This window comes from Calidris pugnax, unplaced genomic scaffold (genome assembly GCF_001431845.1).
Source record: "Calidris pugnax isolate Ruff unplaced genomic scaffold, ASM143184v1 scaffold45, whole genome shotgun sequence".
Taxonomy (NCBI): domain Eukaryota; kingdom Metazoa; phylum Chordata; class Aves; order Charadriiformes; family Scolopacidae; genus Calidris; species Calidris pugnax.
In genome coordinates, this window is record NW_015090764.1 from 488007 (window position 1) to 509156 (window position 21150).

The window sequence follows — 21150 nt, forward strand, 5'->3', positions numbered from 1 at the left end:
TTACAGCCATGTTTAAAATAAACTGTTTGTAGTTTGGTGATATGCTCTACGTATTTTTACTTGTGGCTACGTGTTACTGAGCAAAGTTCTGCTTTTAATGCATTTTTCAGCTTGTAAACTGCTGCAGGGCCGTGCCACGCCAAGGAAAATATCCTCGTCCACCCAAAACTTCTCCCCACTCATTTCTTCCCATTAGGATTTTCTGAGATTCTTGCATGCATAAACATCATAAAATGAAGCTAAAAAGCCCCGGTAAATAAGAAGTTTAGCTAGTCTAACAGTTATTTCACACCACTGACTGACTTACTTATATATGTATTAATTCATTATTTATATATCACCCACAATTTATTAGGTGCTTTATAGACCATCCATTCTTTATATCAGCACTTTTAAGCTTAAAGGAATAGGTAGGTCTGTAATCACAGTTTTGAATTCTCCTTAGATTTCCCCCAGCTTTGCTTGGTCCTTACTTTACACTGGTGTGACAGTCAACAGCCTGACTTTTTTTTGTTGTTTTTTCCCCTAAAAGGAAATGGCTTCCCCGTTACTCCTGGTTGCGTTGCCAGACAGGTAACTGTTCCCCGTGCTTAACTCCAGCTTCCTCCTCTAAAGTTCCCATAGGAAACCAGTCCAGTAAAATGAGCACTTAAAGCTGGGCAGAGCTAGAACCTGATATTACTCACAACACGAAGCATCTTAAGGCTGTTGAACACTTGAAACGCTCAGACTGTGAGCAGACCATCAGTTCTGTACCAAAGGCTAACATATATATTCTTTCCTGAGTTAAAGAATAATTTCATCTGCACGAATCTATGGTGGAATCCATCTGATGGCCATCTTTAAAGAATTATGGAAGAGGTAACTATTTCTATAATTCACTGACTTCAAAAGTATGTTTGACATTATTGTCGGGAAAATTATGTTAACCATGGATTACTGTTACAATCAAAGTATGTAGTGAGAAGTCAAGAGGCTTAGTAGTAAATTTTCAAAGCGGTGCGTGGGGATTTACCCGTTTGACTCCCATTAACGTCAATAGGAGTCGCGCGGCTAAATCCCTGTACACTGCTTTGAAAACTGACCCCTTCGTGTTGATGGACCCCTCTCTAAGAAGTTCCAGATGACCATGTAAGAATAGTAAAGAACTGTTTCAGCATGTGCCCTTGTTCATTATTGTTGTTTGTACACATCTGAAAGTATTTTAATTCCTATACGCAGTGCTGTTTCCAGCATTTAGTTTATAAAATATGGATTAAGACGGGCAAGTACTCAGTAATCTGATGAAGCCATGCACACGCCCAGGTGTAGAAATGCATCAAAACCCTTAACATACATTGGCAGCATCCAGTGCACTTTAGAGAATTAATCTTTTATCCATCTCCTCTATAATATTTCACAAACAACAGCTATGGCTGAAGCATGTAGCATGATTTACTCCACTGCTCCCATGCAATGATGCAGCATTTTTACAAAATGACATCTGCCCTGTTCCTATTTACCCCGATCAGTCCTACGCTCAGCCAGAAATTCAATTTGCTTCCCTTTACCACTTAATCCCGTTTCCTGTAGGGAGCAGGAAGTGCAGGTTACAGTTTTAGGGAAACTTAGTTTTCTCTTAAAAAAGACCATGAACTACAATTTCATTAGAAACATCTTTTCTGGAAGGGGAAGTGATGCAGATCAGCTTGCAATCTGTTATGCCTCCAAGTGTAAGAAGCAAACCTGAAAATTCCATTTTCACTGTTTGTGACTACTGCCAGCAAACCTCAAATACACGGAACAATTTTGTAAGAGAAATGCATGCTTGGAATCAGTTTCACTTGAAATTTTTTTACCATAGTCATAAAATATTTATTTAATATATCTATATATAAAAAATATACGTATTTATGATCTGCTGCAGTTTTAAACATAGTAAAAAATTACAAATATGAAATATTTTTTACATTGCCTAAATTCTTCATCAACATATTTCACTGGCATCCCTTACATTTTCATATATGTATGTGTATATATATATATTCACATTCGTATTTTCTTGTAATATTTGGAGAGAGTGATCTGAAGGGATCTCCAGAGGTCCCTTCCAACCCCACATCATTCTGTGATTCTGTGATCTGAGTCATGATAAACACTTAAGAATTAATTCTCTGAAATTCTGAAACTCAATTTTCTGTATAGAGAAGTCCTCCTCAACATTTCTAGGAATTCTAAATTATTCCCCAAGGATCTGGATTTTTAAAGGACATCTGCACAACTCCTTTGAAACTACTGATGTGGAGACCCAGGAAGTTCTTTTAAAAAGGACGTCGTGTTCTTTTATTTTATGGCAATAACAAAGCAGAATTTCATGAAAATGATACACAAGCTAAAGACAATTTCAAATAGAAAGAAAAATAATGGCAAACTGAGAATCTAGAAAATATTTTTTAAATTTCCCATCTGGATAATAAAGTTAACAATATGTACCCAAGTAGATGAAATCTCAGCTGCGGTTGTCCACAAAATACCAACATAAAGATGGAAAACTGCGTTCTGTTGTGAAGCGTATCGTGCTAACAGCTAACAAAGGGCCAGCTGCAATACTCTCGCTGAGAATATGGGGAAAAACCTGGCAGAATCCTCGCAACGGAGCACATCTTGTCATCAGGGGCTCATGATAAACACTTAAGAATTAATTCTCTGAAATTCTGAAACTCAATTTTCTGTATAGAGAAGTCCTCCTCAACATTTCTAGGAATTCTAAATTATTCCCCAAGGATCTGGATTTTTAAAGGACATCTGCACAACTCCTTTGAAACTACTGATGTGGAGACCCAGGAAGTTCTTTTAAAAAGGACGTCGTGTTCTTTTATTTTATGGCAATAACAAAGCAGAATTTCATGAAAATGATACACAAGCTAAAGACAATTTCAAATAGAAAGAAAAATAATGGCAAACTGAGAATCTAGAAAATATTTTTTAAATTTCCCATCTGGATAATAAAGTTAACAATATGTACCCAAGTAGATGAAATCTCAGCTGCGGTTGTCCACAAAATACCAACATAAAGATGGAAAACTGCGTTCTGTTGTGAAGCGTATCGTGCTAACAGCTAACAAAGGGCCAGCTGCAATACTCTCGCTGAGAATATGGGGAAAAACCTGGCAGAATCCTCGCAACGGAGCACATCTTGTCATCAGGGGCTCTCTCACTCTCCCAAGAGGCTGGGTTTCCACCCGCTCAGCAAAGACAAATCCTCCTCCCCCGTGTGCCTTCCTGCAGATCGCCCGGAGCTCTGCAAAGCCCGGCCCCATCACTCCACTCTTCATGAAGGGTCTGTACTTTGCTGGGGTTTTAAGCCCATAACACTCAATCGACACAATTCTGTGGACCTGCCCTCATCTGTGGTGCACGGGTACATCCTAAAGGCCCGTAGTTTTGGCAACGTTCATGGGGTTGGTACATTAAAATGATGGGAGTTTACAATGCTCACCCCCACACCATGGCTTGCTCCAGCTCCTCTCCAGGCTGAACAGCACGGCAGTTCATAGAAACTCAAGTGGCTTCACCCACTTCAGGGGGAGGTCAGGGAGGTTTGTTTAGATAGCCTTCAGTGCTGTGTGACGTTCAACTGCCCACCTCCCCTCTGAAGTGCCACCAGTGCTGCTGCAGAACCAGTAAAGCCCAGCAGAGACACAGGGACAGGCAGCTGAGAGACCCAACTGCTGAAACCACTCCAAACTTGGGTCTGACCGCGGCCATGCAGAGATGTCACAGAAACAGAGCAAAAAGGCTTTGAACACCTCGTAACTACACGATAGCGTAATTGTTGTTACAGAACGGGCTCTGGTTTTGATCAGTTTTATTATTTGAAATCGAGCTCCGTTGTGATAGACATTGAACATACACACAGCGAGGTACAGCTCTTGCCTCACACAACATTCTGCACACACACACTATAGTTATGTATATCGTGGGGTATGTACCATAACACACATTCTGGCGTTTTAGTGAGAAAGAATAAGCTATTTAATAAGCGCGCACACAAGACTGCAAGAAGAAAAATAGAGGTAGAAGGCTAAGAAGTGGTAGAACACTAAATGTAATTATCAGTCCCAGTTCATTAGCCTATTACCAGACCACCACCACGCTCCACTGAGCATGGAAAAGGCCTTGCAGACCAGAAGGACGGGATTCCTTACTGCGTCTGCTCAGCGTAACCCGTGCGGCAGCAGCTCAGCTATGATTACATGCACCCCAGCCTGTTTTTCACAGTATCTGTCTTCACAGCACATATTCACAGAGTTATTTAATACACTCTCCACCCTTACCCTCAGCCCTGCTTTCCACTGCGCAATATTCACCAGCTCTATGTATGGAATTTTTATTTCCATCAATGGAATGTATGAAAGGAATATAAACTAGGCCATAAAGAACCGCAACGTTGCTTAGAGACAAAAGTCTTGCTCAGGGTGCAGAGCTTTCATTAGAGGGAGCAGGAAGTGCAAACATGATGTCAGAGTTACAGAGATTATCTGTATAAATTGTGTTATCATTTAGCCCAAACAAACAGTGCGGAAAGGCTCACCCCCTCCCTTTGAAGACAATGAATAGTTACTAAGTTTGACTTCTAATGAAAGCCATTTTCAGTAAAACGCAAGATACGAACAACAGTTGGTCCAGAAATGAAAATCTGTTGTAACAGCCAAAAGTCAAAGGCAGCTATAAATACAGACCTTAATCTTTTCAAGAGTCCCTTAACGAAGTCTATAAAACTGATTACATCTTCAGGCCTAACTCAAGTGCAAATTCTTACTCAGAAATAAGTAACAGCTCTGCAAGCATTACTTGGAGACCAGTACAGGAACAAAGAACGAGAATAAACAGTACTGGTTTGAAACCTACCATGGCAGAATAGGAATTACACTGCATTTAGAATAAACAATTAATGAGACAGCAGAAGCCTCCACTACTTGTCCATTTTTCTGAGAGTGAAACAATTTCCAGAAGCGGTCAGAGCGGGATAAAGAAACACTGCATCATTCCTTTTAACACAACAGAAATGCTCTTTGATTATTTAAAAGCCAATTGCAAAGATCTGTCTTCAAAACCTCCTATTGGAGGTTTAATAGCAAAGAGGTGCAAGTACACTTACCAGCAACACTACAGTAAAGTAGAGACTTTTGTTTTAACAAAATCTATATTTATACGATTACATTTCCTATGGTTGAGGGCAGCTGTAATTAATGGATTTCCCTCCTTCCCCTAATGCAGTCATTTGTCAATTTAAACACAGAATGTCCAATCAATTTTGATGTATTTAGTAAGCAATTTGTCAAAGAGTACCGCATACCAGTTAATATATTAATTCTTGTCATTGGCCTGCTTCTGACAACTGCAGGTCGTCTCCAGAAAATTGGTCCTGATGAGCCAAAACTCTTGCCTGGAAAGTGAAGGTGCCCTTTCCAGAGCCAGAGGAGAGAAATCTTATCTCATTTTATTCAATACCTTTTGGGAGCCATTTTGGGTCTGATTTCATGTTTTTTTCATGAATTGTCCACATTTCAGGTAGCTCAACTACAGTCCCTTCCTCCAGTGCAATGAAAAAATAAATTCGAAGAGGAGGGGTAAGGAAGAAAGGAAGAAGGATGAACTGAGGAGATGAGACTTTCTGCTGTTCTGCAAAGTTACCTGTTTTCATTGCAATTCCATTCTGTACCACGCACACGTCTGCAGGAATTCCAATGGGCAAAAATGGAACGTATGGAAGTCAAAGGAAACATGGGTTAAGTCAATCAAATATGTAAGACTTTGGGTTATGGCAATAGAGAGAAAAGTATTAATTAGGAAAAAACCCAAACAGGGTTTTTTCCCAAACGCAAGCAGGTGATTGCCATGGACATGGAAAGCACGTTTTAACAGCATGCCTGAAGAGTTCATACTACCAGGAGCATGTTAGTTCCTGAGTACTGAACAGCAGGAAGTGAGTAGCACTGCAAGAGTATCTAATGATGAATCTTGGCAATTCCCTGAAGAAAGCCAAGTCCTTCACACTGCAAATTCCTGTGGACATAAGAATCCTTCCTGTGTACACAGTGTCTCACACAGCTCTCCTCCCACTGCCAGGGCTGCCACGGGAGGTGATGGCATCTACATTACAGGGAAAACAACTATGAAGAATAAAATGCGACCACATTTCCTTCCTCTGCTGTGATTAGATTTAAAAATTGCTCAAAGGCCAGGCAAATAGAGGGAATACTAGAGACACTAATAAGGTAAAATATTACATATTAAACCTGGAAAGGGCAGGAGAGAAACTTCTAGCACCCAGCACTGAAGACCTCAGGACTGTAATACAACCAGGGCTTTGCAGGATGAACTCTGATGAAAAGCAGAGTAAGTTTGACATCTCCTCTGTCACAAGGCGAGGAGATTCTCGGTACTGGCTATTTTGACTCTGACCAGCTGCAAAAAGCCTGAAAGAATTAGAAGCAGGACACAGACACTTCCTGCAGGACAGCAGGTTGTGGAATTTAACGTGTAAGTTCACTTCCAAGCCATGAACTTACAGAAAGGTCCAAATCTCACACTCCCCACTGCCTCACCACCAAGCGTGGCCGTGATAAAGCACTCAGGTGGATGCGAGCTGCAGACTCTGATCCAGGTTTCTGCAGCAGATGTCGCAGATGACCTCAAAGCAACGAAACAGCTGTGCTAATCTACTTACAAATACCCTTGGGATAAAGGTCTTGGACACTTGTTGTACAAAATATTTCTTCAAACAATGGTTCCTTGTTACTTCCTTATTAGCTGTGACTATAACCAGGATCCTTTACAAATATTAAAAGCGGAACTACGCCTAAGTAACTAAATGCAGTATTTTTAGAATATTCTCTTTTTTTATCCCAAGAACTCACTGGCCTACTTGATACTTTTCAGAGACTAAGGAAGATTTTGGTCCTGTGTTTTGGCATCAAGCTGCATATTTATGAAAACCCGCAGAGTATAAGCCCTCCAACCAGACTGCCAGACGTTTCATTGTTCCGTCCGTCTGCTGACAGAGGTACTCTGTGCTAAAAAGCACACTGAGTATTTTTCAATGACCCAGGGGGCAAAGGTCACTTATTATAAATGGATAATGAGACCTAATGCAATGTTCTGAGTGTGGACAAAGAAAGGGTCTATCCATACCCCCTTGTGACTTGGTCATTCAGGCTTTTATTTCCCCTGCACACTTAATGGAGCCAAACAATTGGCAGAAATGCTATACAGAAACGGAGAGAAACTGCTGTATTCTACCTCTGATAGACAGATACAAATAGTGACCCTGAAACGGCGCCAGAACTCCTCTTACCACTAACGTGGCAGACAGATGTAACATTCACCCTAAACCCCTATTTAGCCATTTGCTGGCAATTAAACTTACTGACGGAAGCGATAGCACATCAAACCACAGGCTTCAGCTAATGTCAGCCCATTACAGGCCTGCAGGTAAGCGGGGCCAGATAACTTTGTTTTAGTGTGGATTTAACAGGGGGAGAGCTAACAGGTGTCTTGGGCTCTTTTGTGTCAATCCTGGTTTGAATCCATTTTTTCCGAACCTTCATTGAGCAGCCTCTGATAGCATAAATCCAGAAAACAAATAAAACTTCAAGGAAGATCAGATACGCACAAATTTCTCTGTTAATGCCACTTTTACTGTTCTCTAGATTCCTTGTCTTTACTGTTTATTATTCTATTTTTCTTTACATTCCATACCCATCTTAATTAATTCCTATTATGTGAATTAAAATCTGAATTAAAGTTCTTCACTGTGACTCAAATAACACAAATTCATTATTTTGTTGGAACTTAGTTATGACTCATTCTTCTTCCTTCAAAAAAATTTCCCCTCTGAAACCATTTGAAATGCCTAATATTTGAGCTGTTAATGAAATACACAGAGTGAACCACATCCATCTCTAAATTCAGTATGAGGGATAAATGTGATATGTGTATATAAGCATTGATGTTCACAGAAGGGCTTTTGGTCAGACCATATCTATGCAATATATCACTTTTAATTTCAACAGAACCTAAAAAGCAGACAAACTACTTTTAGAAAGTGTCCAAAATTCTCTAGACAGCGTTCTGTGCTCTTGGACTCACACTGCATCAACTGCACACTACATACATTATTTTATATATTTATACACTTGATAGTATGCAGGGAAAATAGCTGAAATCAATATGGATGATAAAGACATCTAGAACTAGAGCTGAGAATCTGGGGAGAGCGAGAGGGGGGAAGAAATCCAGCCTAAACAGGCAACCTAAACATGACTTACCGAAACACTGCAGTTTCTGTGAATGAGCCTTTTCACCTTTTTTACCTCCTTATTATAAAACTTATTTCATGTCATCATCAGCAACTGATGCATAAGCAATGGATAAAAATATAAATATCAAAATGAATTATCAGCAACATAAGCAGACCATGTGGCAGCAGTTACCTTAAACTACAACATGACATTAGATCTATGCTCTATAGTCAAAAACGTCTATTAAAGGCTTTGATATAAATTACCAATGAATTTGTCGACCTGATTGTACTCAATGCTTCAAAATATTTATAAGAAAATTTAAGTGTAGGCTTGCACACCTAGTTCTAGGGATACTCCTCTGAAAATAGTGATCTGTATTCCTATAGTAATATATTATACAACCAAAATACATCCTTCCAATGACCTTTTATCACAAAGCACAAAGTCCCATACCTATAAGTGAGAGTACAAATCCACAGGAATCTAGCAAAAGATTCTAGCCAAAAGGCACACCTAAGACAGTATTAATTACTTTTTCATATTCTTTTCTACCTTTTGAGTTTTCTTCCCTTTTCTATGCAGCGTGGAAAAAGGAAGACCCTAACCCAGGACATTTTGAGCTCTGAGTCCATGCAACAGATGGACAGGTAGAAGCAACAGATTGAATCTGGCGCTGACGTCGCTTTTACCAGTGGCATTCAGATACGCTGCTTTTTGGCCCAGATGGCCACTTTCTGCATTTTAAAGTGCCCATGCCACATCACATGCTGGCATTAGCACAGCTGTGCAGAGGGTCTAGTTCCCCCAGGAGTACCTTTACAGAGGCCAAGAGTTGTTCCCTTGTGAAACTTTTGACTGTTTTATCGCTTTGATCTTGACTACAGCCTAAATAAAAAAGAGAGACTTGCTACTCGGTGTTAATAATTCTTGTAATTCTTCTCTTTTTTGAACTGTAGAAGTAAAAAATAATATATATACTCAACAATATAAAATACATGGGTTTATATGTATGTAATATACATATACCATGTAACTATAGATATAGAAATATTTTGGAATATGCAATGCCATGCACATTGGCTCCCTGTGAACAACGTGGCTGGATGAGGGGCAGGAGGAGGCAGGTGGGCAGCCGTCCCTGGAAGCGATGCCAAGGCTCCCGAGGGAAGCAGCTGTCTGAGACTTTGGCTGGAAGTAGCCCAGCAATCAGGAGTTCCAGAGGAGAGGGAAAATGCAGATGCACTCACTTGTCACTGAGTACTGAATTCACGAGAGGGAATAGCTAAAAAGCATGAGAAGAAATGAAGAAACCCTGAAGACTTTAGGGGCTGTAGTGGGTCACACTTGCAAGGCCTGCCAAGCACTCATGTTTTGGCTATGAGAGCCTCACAACTTTGATTCGTATCAAAAAGAAACTACTTTTTCTATTCTACCATTACCAATATAGTTGGTTACATGAAGCCTTAATTTGGGGTAGAACGTGTATCGAAACAAACACAGGTTGAAAAAACAACTCAGAAAGTCCCAGTCAGCTTAAAAAAAAAAAAAAAAAAAAGGGAAAACTGCGTTCTGTTGTGAAGCGTATCGTGCTAACAGCTAACAAAGGGCCAGCTGCAATACTCTCGCTGAGAATATGGGGAAAAACCTGGCAGAATCCTCGCAACGGAGCACATCTTGTCATCAGGGGCTCTCTCACTCTCCCAAGAGGCTGGGTTTCCACCCGCTCAGCAAAGACAAATCCTCCTCCCCCGTGTGCCTTCCTGCAGATCGCCCGGAGCTCTGCAAAGCCCGGCCCCATCACTCCACTCTTCATGAAGGGTCTGTACTTTGCTGGGGTTTTAAGCCCATAACACTCAATCGACACAATTCTGTGGACCTGCCCTCATCTGTGGTGCACGGGTACATCCTAAAGGCCCGTAGTTTTGGCAACGTTCATGGGGTTGGTACATTAAAATGATGGGAGTTTACAATGCTCACCCCCACACCATGGCTTGCTCCAGCTCCTCTCCAGGCTGAACAGCACGGCAGTTCATAGAAACTCAAGTGGCTTCACCCACTTCAGGGGGAGGTCAGGGAGGTTTGTTTAGATAGCCTTCAGTGCTGTGTGACGTTCAACTGCCCACCTCCCCTCTGAAGTGCCACCAGTGCTGCTGCAGAACCAGTAAAGCCCAGCAGAGACACAGGGACAGGCAGCTGAGAGACCCAACTGCTGAAACCACTCCAAACTTGGGTCTGACCGCGGCCATGCAAAGATGTCACAGAAACAGAGCAAAAAGGCTTTGAACACCTCGTAACTACACGATAGCGTAATTGTTGTTACAGAACGGGCTCTGGTTTTGATCAGTTTTATTATTTGAAATCGAGCTCCGTTGTGATAGACATTGAACATACACACAGCGAGGTACAGCTCTTGCCTCACACAACATTCTGCACACACACACTATAGTTATGTATATCGTGGGGTATGTACCATAACACACATTCTGGCGTTTTAGTGAGAAAGAATGGGAGCCATTTTGGGTCTGATTTCATGTTTTTTTCATGAATTGTCCACATTTCAGGTAGCTCAACTACAGTCCCTTCCTCCAGTGCAATGAAAAAATAAATTCGAAGAGGAGGGGTAAGGAAGAGAGGAAGAAGGATGAACTGAGGAGGTGAGACTTTCTGCTGTTCTGCAAAGTTACCTGTTTTCATTGCAATTCCATTCTGTACCACGCACACGTCTGCAGGAATTCCAATGGGCAAAAACGGAAGGTACGGAAGTCAAAGGAAACATGGGTTAAGTCAATCAAATATGTAAGACTTTGGGTTATGGCAATAGAGAGGATGGGGCCATTTTGGGTCTGATTTCAAGTTTTTTTCATTAATTGTCCACATTTCAGGTAACTCAACTACAGTCCCTTCCTCCAGTGCAATGAAAAAATAAATTCGAAGAGGAGGGGTAAGGAAGAGAGGAAGAAGGATGAACTGAGGAGGTGAGACTTTCTGCTGTTCTGCAAAGTTACCTGTTTTCATTGCAATTCCATTCTGTACCACGCACACGTCTGCAGGAATTCCAATGGGCAAAAACGGAAGGTACGGAAGTCAAAGGAAACATGGGTTAAGTCAATCAAATATGTAAGACTTTGGGTTATGGCAATAGAGAGAAAAGTATTAATTAGGAAAAAACCCAAACAGGGTTTTTTCCCAAACGCAAGCAGGTGATTGCCATGGACATGGAAAGCGAAAGTATTAATTAGAAAAAAACCCAAACACAAGCAGGTGATTGCCATGGACATGGAAAGCACGTTTTAACAGCATGCCTGAAGAGTTCATACTACCAGGAGCATGTTAGTTCCTGAGTACTGAACAGCAGGAAGTGAGTAGCACTGCAAGAGTATCTAATGATGAATCTTGGCAATTCCCTGAAGAAAGCCAAGTCCTTCACACTGCACGTTTTAACAGCATGCCTGAAGAGTTCATACTACCAGGAGCATGTTAGTTCCTGAGTACTGAACAGCAGGAAGTGAGTAGCACTGCAAGAGTATCTAATGATGAATCTTGGCAATTCCCTGAAGAAAGCCAAGTCCTTCACACTGCAAATTCCTGTGGACATAAGAATCCTTCCTGTGTACACAGTGTCTCACACAGCTCTCCTCCCACTGCCAGGGCTGCCACGGCAGGTGATGGCATCTACATTACAGGGAAAACAACTATGAAGAATAAAATGCGACCACATTTCCTTCCTCTGCTGTGATTAGATTTAAAAATTGCTCAAAGGCCAGGCAAATAGAGGGAATACTAGAGACACTAATAAGGTAAAATATTACATATTAAACCTGGAAAGGGCAGGAGAGAAACTTCTAGCACCCAGCACTGAAGACCTCAGGACTGTAATACAACCAGGGCTTTGCAGGATGAACTCTGATGAAAAGCAGAGTAAGTTTGACATCTCCTCTGTCACAAGGCGAGGAGATTCTCGGTACTGGCTATTTTGACTCTGACCAGCTGCAAAAAGCCTGAAAGAATTAGAAGCAGGACACAGACACTTCCTGCAGGACAGCAGGTTGTGGAATTTAACGTGTAAGTTCACTTCCAAGCCATGAACTTACAGAAAGGTCCAAATCTCACACTCCCCACTGCCTCACCACCAAGCGTGGCCGTGATAAAGCACTCAGGTGGATGCGAGCTGCAGACTCTGATCCAGGTTTCTGCAGCAGATGTCGCAGATGACCTCAAAGCAACGAAACAGCTGTGCTAATCTACTTACAAATACCCTTGGGATAAAGGTCTTGGACACTTGTTGTACAAAATATTTCTTCAAACAATGGTTCCTTGTTACTTCCTTATTAGCTGTGACTATAACCAGGATCCTTTACAAATATTAAAAGCGGAACTACGCCTAAGTAACTAAATGCAGTATTTTTAGAATATTCTCTTTTTTTATCCCAAGAACTCACTGGCCTACTTGATACTTTTCAGAGACTAAGGAAGATTTTGGTCCTGTGTTTTGGCATCAAGCTGCATATTTATGAAAACCCGCAGAGTATAAGCCCTCCAACCAGACTGCCAGACGTTTCATTGTTCCGTCCGTCTGCTGACAGAGGTACTCTGTGCTAAAAAGCACACTGAGTATTTTTCAATGACCCAGGGGGCAAAGGTCACTTATTATAAATGGATAATGAGACCTAATGCAATGTTCTGAGTGTGGACAAAGAAAGGGTCTATCCATACCCCCTTGTGACTTGGTCATTCAGGCTTTTATTTCCCCTGCACACTTAATGGAGCCAAACAATTGGCAGAAATGCTATACAGAAACGGAGAGAAACTGCTGTATTCTACCTCTGATAGACAGATACAAATAGTGACCCTGAAACGGCGCCAGAACTCCTCTTACCACTAACGTGGCAGACAGATGTAACATTCACCCTAAACCCCTATTTAGCCATTTGCTGGCAATTAAACTTACTGACGGAAGCGATAGCACATCAAACCACAGGCTTCAGCTAATGTCAGCCCATTACAGGCCTGCAGGTAAGCGGGGCCAGATAACTTTGTTTTAGTGTGGATTTAACAGGGGGAGAGCTAACAGGTGTCTTGGGCTCTTTTGTGTCAATCCTGGTTTGAATCCATTTTTTCCGAACCTTCATTGAGCAGCCTCTGATAGCATAAATCCAGAAAACAAATAAAACTTCAAGGAAGATCAGATACGCACAAATTTCTCTGTTAATGCCATTTTTACTGTTCTCTAGATTCCTTGTCTTTACTGTTTATTATTCTATTTTTCTTTACATTCCATACCCATCTTAATTAATTCCTATTATGTGAATTAAAATCTGAATTAAAGTTCTTCACTGTGACTCAAATAACACAAATTCATTATTTTGTTGGAACTTAGTTATGACTCATTCTTCTTCCTTCAAAAAAATTTCCCCTCTGAAACCATTTGAAATGCCTAATATTTGAGCTGTTAATGAAATACACAGAGTGAACCACATCCATCTCTAAATTCAGTATGAGGGATAAATGTGATATGTGTATATAAGCATTGATGTTCACAGAAGGGCTTTTGGTCAGACCATATCTATGCAATATATCACTTTTAATTTCAACAGAACCTAAAAAGCAGACAAACTACTTTTAGAAAGTGTCCAAAATTCTCTAGACAGCGTTCTGTGCTCTTGGACTCACACTGCATCAACTGCACACTACATACATTATTTTATATATTTATACACTTGATAGTATGCAGGGAAAATAGCTGAAATCAATATGGATGATAAAGACATCTAGAACTAGAGCTGAGAATCTGGGGAGAGCGAGAGGGGGGAAGAAATCCAGCCTAAACAGGCAACCTAAACATGACTTACCGAAACACTGCAGTTTCTGTGAATGAGCCTTTTCACCTTTTTTACCTCCTTATTATAAAACTTATTTCATGTCATCATCAGCAACTGATGCATAAGCAATGGATAAAAATATAAATATCAAAATGAATTATCAGCAACATAAGCAGACCATGTGGCAGCAGTTACCTTAAACTACAACATGACATTAGATCTATGCTCTATAGTCAAAAACGTCTATTAAAGGCTTTGATATAAATTACCAATGAATTTGTCGACCTGATTGTACTCAATGCTTCAAAATATTTATAAGAAAATTTAAGTATAGGCTTGCACACCTAGTTCTAGGGATACTCCTCTGAAAATAGTGATCTGTATTCCTATAGTAATATATTATACAACCAAAATACATCCTTCCAATGACCTTTTATCACAAAGCACAAAGTCCCATACCTATAAGTGAGAGTACAAATCCACAGGAATCTAGCAAAAGATTCTAGCCAAAAGGCACACCTAAGACAGTATTAATTACTTTTTCATATTCTTTTCTACCTTTTGAGTTTTCTTCCCTTTTCTATGCAGCGTGGAAAAAGGAAGACCCTAACCCAGGACATTTTGAGCTCTGAGTCCATGCAACAGATGGACAGGTAGAAGCAACAGATTGAATCTGGCGCTGACGTCGCTTTTACCAGTGGCATTCAGATACGCTGCTTTTTGGCCCAGATGGCCACTTTCTGCATTTTAAAGTGCCCATGCCACATCACATGCTGGCATTAGCACAGCTGTGCAGAGGGTCTAGTTCCCCCAGGAGTACCTTTACAGAGGCCAAGAGTTGTTCCCTTGTGAAACTTTTGACTGTTTTATCGCTTTGATCTTGACTACAGCCTAAATAAAAAAGAGAGACTTGCTACTCGGTGTTAATAATTCTTGTAATTCTTCTCTTTTTTGAACTGTAGAAGTAAAAAATAATATATATACTCAACAATATAAAATACATGGGTTTATATGTATGTAATATACATATACCATGTAACTATAGATATAGAAATATTTTGGAATATGCAATGCCATGCACATTGGCTCCCTGTGAACAACGTGGCTGGATGAGGGGCAGGAGGAGGCAGGTGGGCAGCCGTCCCTGGAAGCGATGCCAAGGCTCCCGAGGGAAGCAGCTGTCTGAGACTTTGGCTGGAAGTAGCCCAGCAATCAGGAGTTCCAGAGGAGAGGGAAAATGCAGATGCACTCACTTGTCACCGAGTACTGAATTCACGAGAGGAAATAGCTAAAAAGCATGAGAAGAAATAAAGAAACCCTGAAGACTTTAGGGGCTGTAGTGGGTCACACTTGCAAGGCCTGCCAAGCTCTCACGTTTTGGCTATGAGAGCCTCACAACTTTGATTCGTATCAAAAAGAAACTACTTTTTCTATTCTACCATTACTAATATAGTTGGTTACATGAAGCCTTAATTTGGGGTAGAACGTGTATCGAAACAAACACAGGTTGAAAAAACAACTCAGAAAGTCCCAGTCAGCTTAAAAAAAAAAAAAAAAGTAAGACAAGACAAAAAGTTGTCAGCTACTCACAGCCAGCAAGAAGATACTGGTAGTACTGCACGGCGTCTGCAGCCAGGAGCAGTGGATGGTTTGCATTAAATGGTGGTTGGAGCTCATTCCACTGAGGAGTTCTGAGGTAAAACACAAGACTATTAATATTTAAACTAATACAGAGAATGTAAATCAGTGTTTCTGTCATCACATGTAATTATCTATACAAGCTCAGAAAATGTTTGTAATTATTTAAATTAGCTTGTTCAAACACTGCAGCACACCACAGGCAGTCGAGCAGCAGGACCAAATCGCGCAGATTGCGAGGCAAAGACAATACTTGTTTGTTGACTGCAGCATGGATTGGGCAAAAAAAAATGATGAAGGCGGTTTAGATTAAGTTGGTAAATTTGTTTAGGACCATTGTATGTCATGCTGACGTTATATAAACACACAACAGAAACTGGGGAACTTTTTTGTTCTGTTAACTAGCATTGCTTCGATACCGTAAAGTCATTGAGCATTTACAAACTGTGAAAATAAAGCTGTGTAAAGTTATGGGCTATTGATCCAATTAGAATTTTCAATTCCATTACAACCTACTCATTTCAACAATAATGGTCTAGAAGTCTGCGTTGTAATTTTAATTAGGGTGGGCCATTCCTAAATAGCTTGGTAAATCAAGTATTGATCAATCTAGTCCAGCCATAAGCAGCACTAAGGAATCCAGGAGACAAGAAAAATCGATAGAAAAATATTTTAAAACGTCAAAAGCACTGACAACACTTTCTCATCAATTTTTGTTTACTTTCTTCCACATGTCAGGAATCATTTCTTCAACTGTCTTCAGAAATGCTACGTTCAGCTACTTATAGGATAACTCGCCTAAATCTTTGCAATGCTTCATTGTGGAAACCTCACCCATGTCCCATGGCAGAATTTTGTACTTTAACACTATTAAAATAATTGTTTCTAGTCCTTATATAAAAAGACAAATTACAATCTGATGATTTAAAATCACTAATTTATAAGGATCTCTACTGATCTGTTAACATGTCCATGTAGCTCCATGCCTATAGGACTATTTAAATGGTTTTCATGTATGTCCCATTCAAACACACGAGAAGGAAGGCTTGAATTTGCTATCCAGAGTCCTCTTTTTCAATGAAAAACTTTAAGAGTCTTAAAGATAAACTTTAAGATAAAAAAATACGGTGAAAATCATGATGCAGTTCATTCACCCTTTCCAAAAAAAAAAAGCTCACGACAGTTTCCTGGACAAAAAGAAGAAGAAAAAGGAATGAGGTACCTAACCAACGTCCAGCTGGCTCTTGGGCATGTCAGCATTTCCAGAGGTGTGTCATCACTGATCTTTGGAGCCGTGCTGAGCGGCCGCGGTTCCAATACGTGCTCCACCAGGCTACCGTAACAACTGATAATATACAGCGACTCCACCACAAACTGTTTCGATTGATCTGTTTGCAAGAAGAAAGAGAAACTTATTGCAATAGCACAGCAGAAAGAGAAAAAATGCTTACAGAAACAGCAGACTGCTTATTCTAGTAAGTCTCTCGCTTTTATATGCTTGCAGTCAAAAATACAAATTAGAAGTGAAAAGGCTGGAGAGACAAAAAGGAAATAGTACAAAGCACACAATTTTCCCCTTGTTTCCAAAAAATACGAATATCTCACATAAGAGAAGGTGGAAGAGAGTTTCTCACCACAGTGTGTTCAGGTAATTACACACAACACAAAGCACCTCACCTCTATCTCACAGCTTTTTCAGTGACACTTCACACACTATCTTTGCACTAAACTATCAACATTTGCTTTCTGTCATTACATCATAATAAAAGATCAACTATTTATTTCACTAATTTAAATTTCTTGTAAATTGTCCTAAAAGCATCCAAATCATGTTCCCAAAAATCTCTGTTGTCACTGTGTTTAAGGAACAAAATCTACACATAAGCACCATCTGCTCAGAAGTTCTCATAAAGTGAGAAAATGAACAAGAGAATTTATATCTAATTTTTTAAAAAATTTAATTTAAAACCCCAGATAATTAAGTTAAAATAAATTTAAATTTATTTTTGTAATATACCAACCTTTTTCTCTTTTCAGACCAGGATTGTTAAAAAAAAATAATTTTAAAACCCAGATAATTAAATTCAAATAAATTTATTTTTGTAATATACTAACCTTTTTCTCTTTTCAGACCAGGATTGTTTGCAAACCATGACCTTGATGATCCAAAGACTGCAGCGACACAAAACTCTCCTCCCACAGACTTACTGGGTGAAATCTGCGGAGCGGGTTTGGATTTGCTTAAAGAAAGAACAAAATAAAATTACGAAAGTTAATTCTCAAAAATTAAGATGTCCCTTGCTTAATAGTCATTCTAAGATATTAATTCAGAAGCGGTGAATATCTGCAGTTCCCGTAAGATTTAGCAGGATTTACAGATGCTTAGTGTTTCTCCATAATAGGTCCCAAATTCCCCTTGATCACTGAACTCATTAACTTGAAGAACACGCTGGCTCATAACGGAGAATTAGTTGGACTGTTTAAAAGACCCAATATTGAATATTTGCATTCAGCAGAAACAACTTCCGAAGTGAATACAAACATTTATAATCGTAAGTCCTTTGGGAATGAAAATACAGATTCAGGGTCAGTCATTCTCTGGTATTTTCTTGTGTTTTCAAAAGCAAGTTACAAACAACGCTAACTCGGACTGTTACGGTGATAACTGGGCACAGCCCTGAAGCCTTTGCAACCAGGAGGATGTGTGTGACATGGGCAAGGGGTAAGAGGGAAGAACATGCGGAGGATACAAGGGAAGGGAAACAATGCATACACTCACGAGCTACGTGTTAAAACAAATCAGTAATTATATCATGTAAAAAGAGATTGAGATACATTCTCCTCTGAAACACCCCAATGCGCATGTAGCAGATACAGTGTTGATGATTATTTTTCATGGAAACACCATTTAGTGGTCCTCCTTACAGGAATCTGATGATACGTAACTTTATGCTTTGTATAAACTCAAATATTTTTCATGGAAACACCATTTAGTGTTTCCTTACAGGAATCTGACAATACGTAACTTTATGCTTTGTATAAACTCAAAACTATTTTCACAGCATTGCCCATTTCCTCAATTCTTTAAAGCAGAATTTCACCCTTTCCTTATGAGGAAAGCTGTTTGAGAAGTTCATGCGAGATCTCTCCTTCTCCACGTTGCCTTTTTTCCAGCAATTAGATTATTTTATATTATTTTGTATTTCCCTCTAAGATCTCTCCTCCACGTTGCCTTTTTTCCAGTCTTTTTAATTAGCAATTGGATTATTTTATATTATTTTGTATTTCCCTCTCTATTTTACTGCTCCCTTCTCTTGCTACTCTCCCTCCTTCCTTTTTTTCTTCTATTAATTTCTTGTTCCACATTAAACCAGCCTATGATTACACCATCACATTAACTTGGTTGGTTTTAAGTAATGATCTTCAGTTCTGAGAAGACTGTGTGTGCAGACAAATTATTGCAAGTATTATGATGGAATTAAGCAGCAGAAAAAACATTTTAAAACAGCAGAAAGTAATCCAAACACTATGCACAATTATAATGGTACTTATTTTATATTACCTTTTTTTTTTGTTAATGGCAAATCACTTGTATACAGGTGAAGTAGTTCAACAGAATGAACCAATAGGGATATTAAAGCAAGAAGAGATTATGGATCAACATATCAAAAATAAGTAAAAATAACCTAAGAAAAGCAAGTTAAACTAAAATTATTCTATGAACTGGCCTTCTCTAAAACTCCTGCATCTGGCTGCAGAGGCTGCACCTCTCCAAAGACCTGTGTCTTGGTCCCTTACAGCTCAGTCCTGATCTCGCTGAAATACATGGCAAAACTCGCACTGATCTCACTCAATTTCCTTCCAATGACAAGGAACCTGTAGGAAGTGACGTGGAAAATACAACATACAGTTAAAAACATATAGCCTCCATCATTACTGGCATGCAACTTGAAACATTTAAAATTGCCTTCAACTTGAACTCACCCAAAGCAGCAAATACGTTTTGTGTAGGGTACCAGAAATGAGGTCATTTATGAAAATGGGAGAAAAGAGTAACTGTTTGCACTCGCACTGTATTTTCAGTCAGGTTTCTGAGAGGGATTTACAGAAAGTACATCTGAGCTTCCCAACACCTTGTGCAGTATTACTGCACCAGTTCTACAGCTGGACTCAGTGACGCACAGAGGAGCTGGGGTACCTGCCATAAATCCCACACGTGGCAAGTCTGGGGGCATACGCTTCATTTAGAGGGGAAAGAAAAAAGAAGAAGAAAAAAGAAATAAGACCTTTCAAAAGGAATTCCATCACACTGACCAGAGTCAATGGAAAGATTCAGACAAACTTTCATGGACTTCGATGAGTCCTGAAGCTCTGGTACACGCAGGACACGCTAAAACATCCCAAAAGAGCAATTGCAATTTATAGTCAGTAACTGATATTGAACAACCACAAAGCACTTAATATGCAACTGTTAGAAGTACAGCTCCAGATCACTGGGTCAGAAATCTGTGTCCCAAAAAGTTCCTGACTATAAATATATTACCTTGTTCATATTGGTAATGGCACCTCACAATCTATATTAGAATATTTAAAGTGATATTAACATACGGAGTATTTGTTATCTGCTCAGAAAAAGTCAGAAAATATTTCTTTCACTTTAAAATAGTCACAGAATCAGTATTTTTAACCATTTCTGTAACAAACTGTGTATCGATAACTATTTTCAGCTCACACCTTCCAAATATTCATATGCTAATATTCCTTCAAAAATGAAAATATAAATCTATATACTAGTCTTATTGGTTATTGATCTACACTTCAATCAAAAAATGATTATTTTTAATACAACACAAGACTGTTCAGAAGGACAGTGTTACCCATCAATCAATACAAAGCAAACTATGAGTCCAGATATGACTCAGCCATATCCGCATCCTCTTATATACTCTTGAGAAGAGCATCTTTCTACACTATCTTAATATTCTGAATTTTTACTCAACATAGTCTGGGGTTATTAAAGTAATTTAAAATGGAAAAAGAATCGGGAGCAAATATTATTCTCAACTACAAGCTGGAGTAAACATCTACAGAGACATAATTGATTTCAATTTCTTCGAGCCTCTAAGCAGAAGGGACTCTGGTACTCAAACAGCACATTTTTGCAGGGTTCTCCACACTCTTACGCTCAACCAAATACAGCTACAACCAACCTTAGAGGAAACGTTCTAAGCTACACTCTATTTACATCAGGTCTTTAAGATGTGCATCTTTCAAGACATGCATTTGTGCCAAAACATCTTCCCTTCAAGAACGATGTTTTGTAGACAGAGAGAGCAGACCTTGTAAAACACGATTACTCGTGTGGTTAACCTCAGTCCTGCTAAAAAATAAAGCCCCCCCCCCCC

At 39.6% G+C, this 21150-nt stretch overlaps 1 protein-coding gene across 9 annotated transcripts in view; it reads right to left on the reverse strand.

Annotated features, from left to right (window-relative positions):
• The window catches only part of BCAS3 (breast carcinoma amplified sequence 3), a 424087-nt gene that overhangs the window by 240289 nt on the left and 162648 nt on the right, over window positions 1-21150 (reverse strand). For all 9 annotated transcript variants that reach the window (XM_014959877.1, XM_014959720.1, XM_014959802.1 and 6 more), the window contains 3 exons: window positions 17861-17985; window positions 16968-17133; window positions 15698-15798 (listed from right to left, as the gene is read on the reverse strand). In XM_014959877.1, the coding sequence (XP_014815363.1) occupies window positions 15698-15798; window positions 16968-17133; window positions 17861-17985 (392 nt within the window). The remainder of the gene's footprint in view (window positions 1-15697; window positions 15799-16967; window positions 17134-17860; window positions 17986-21150) is intronic.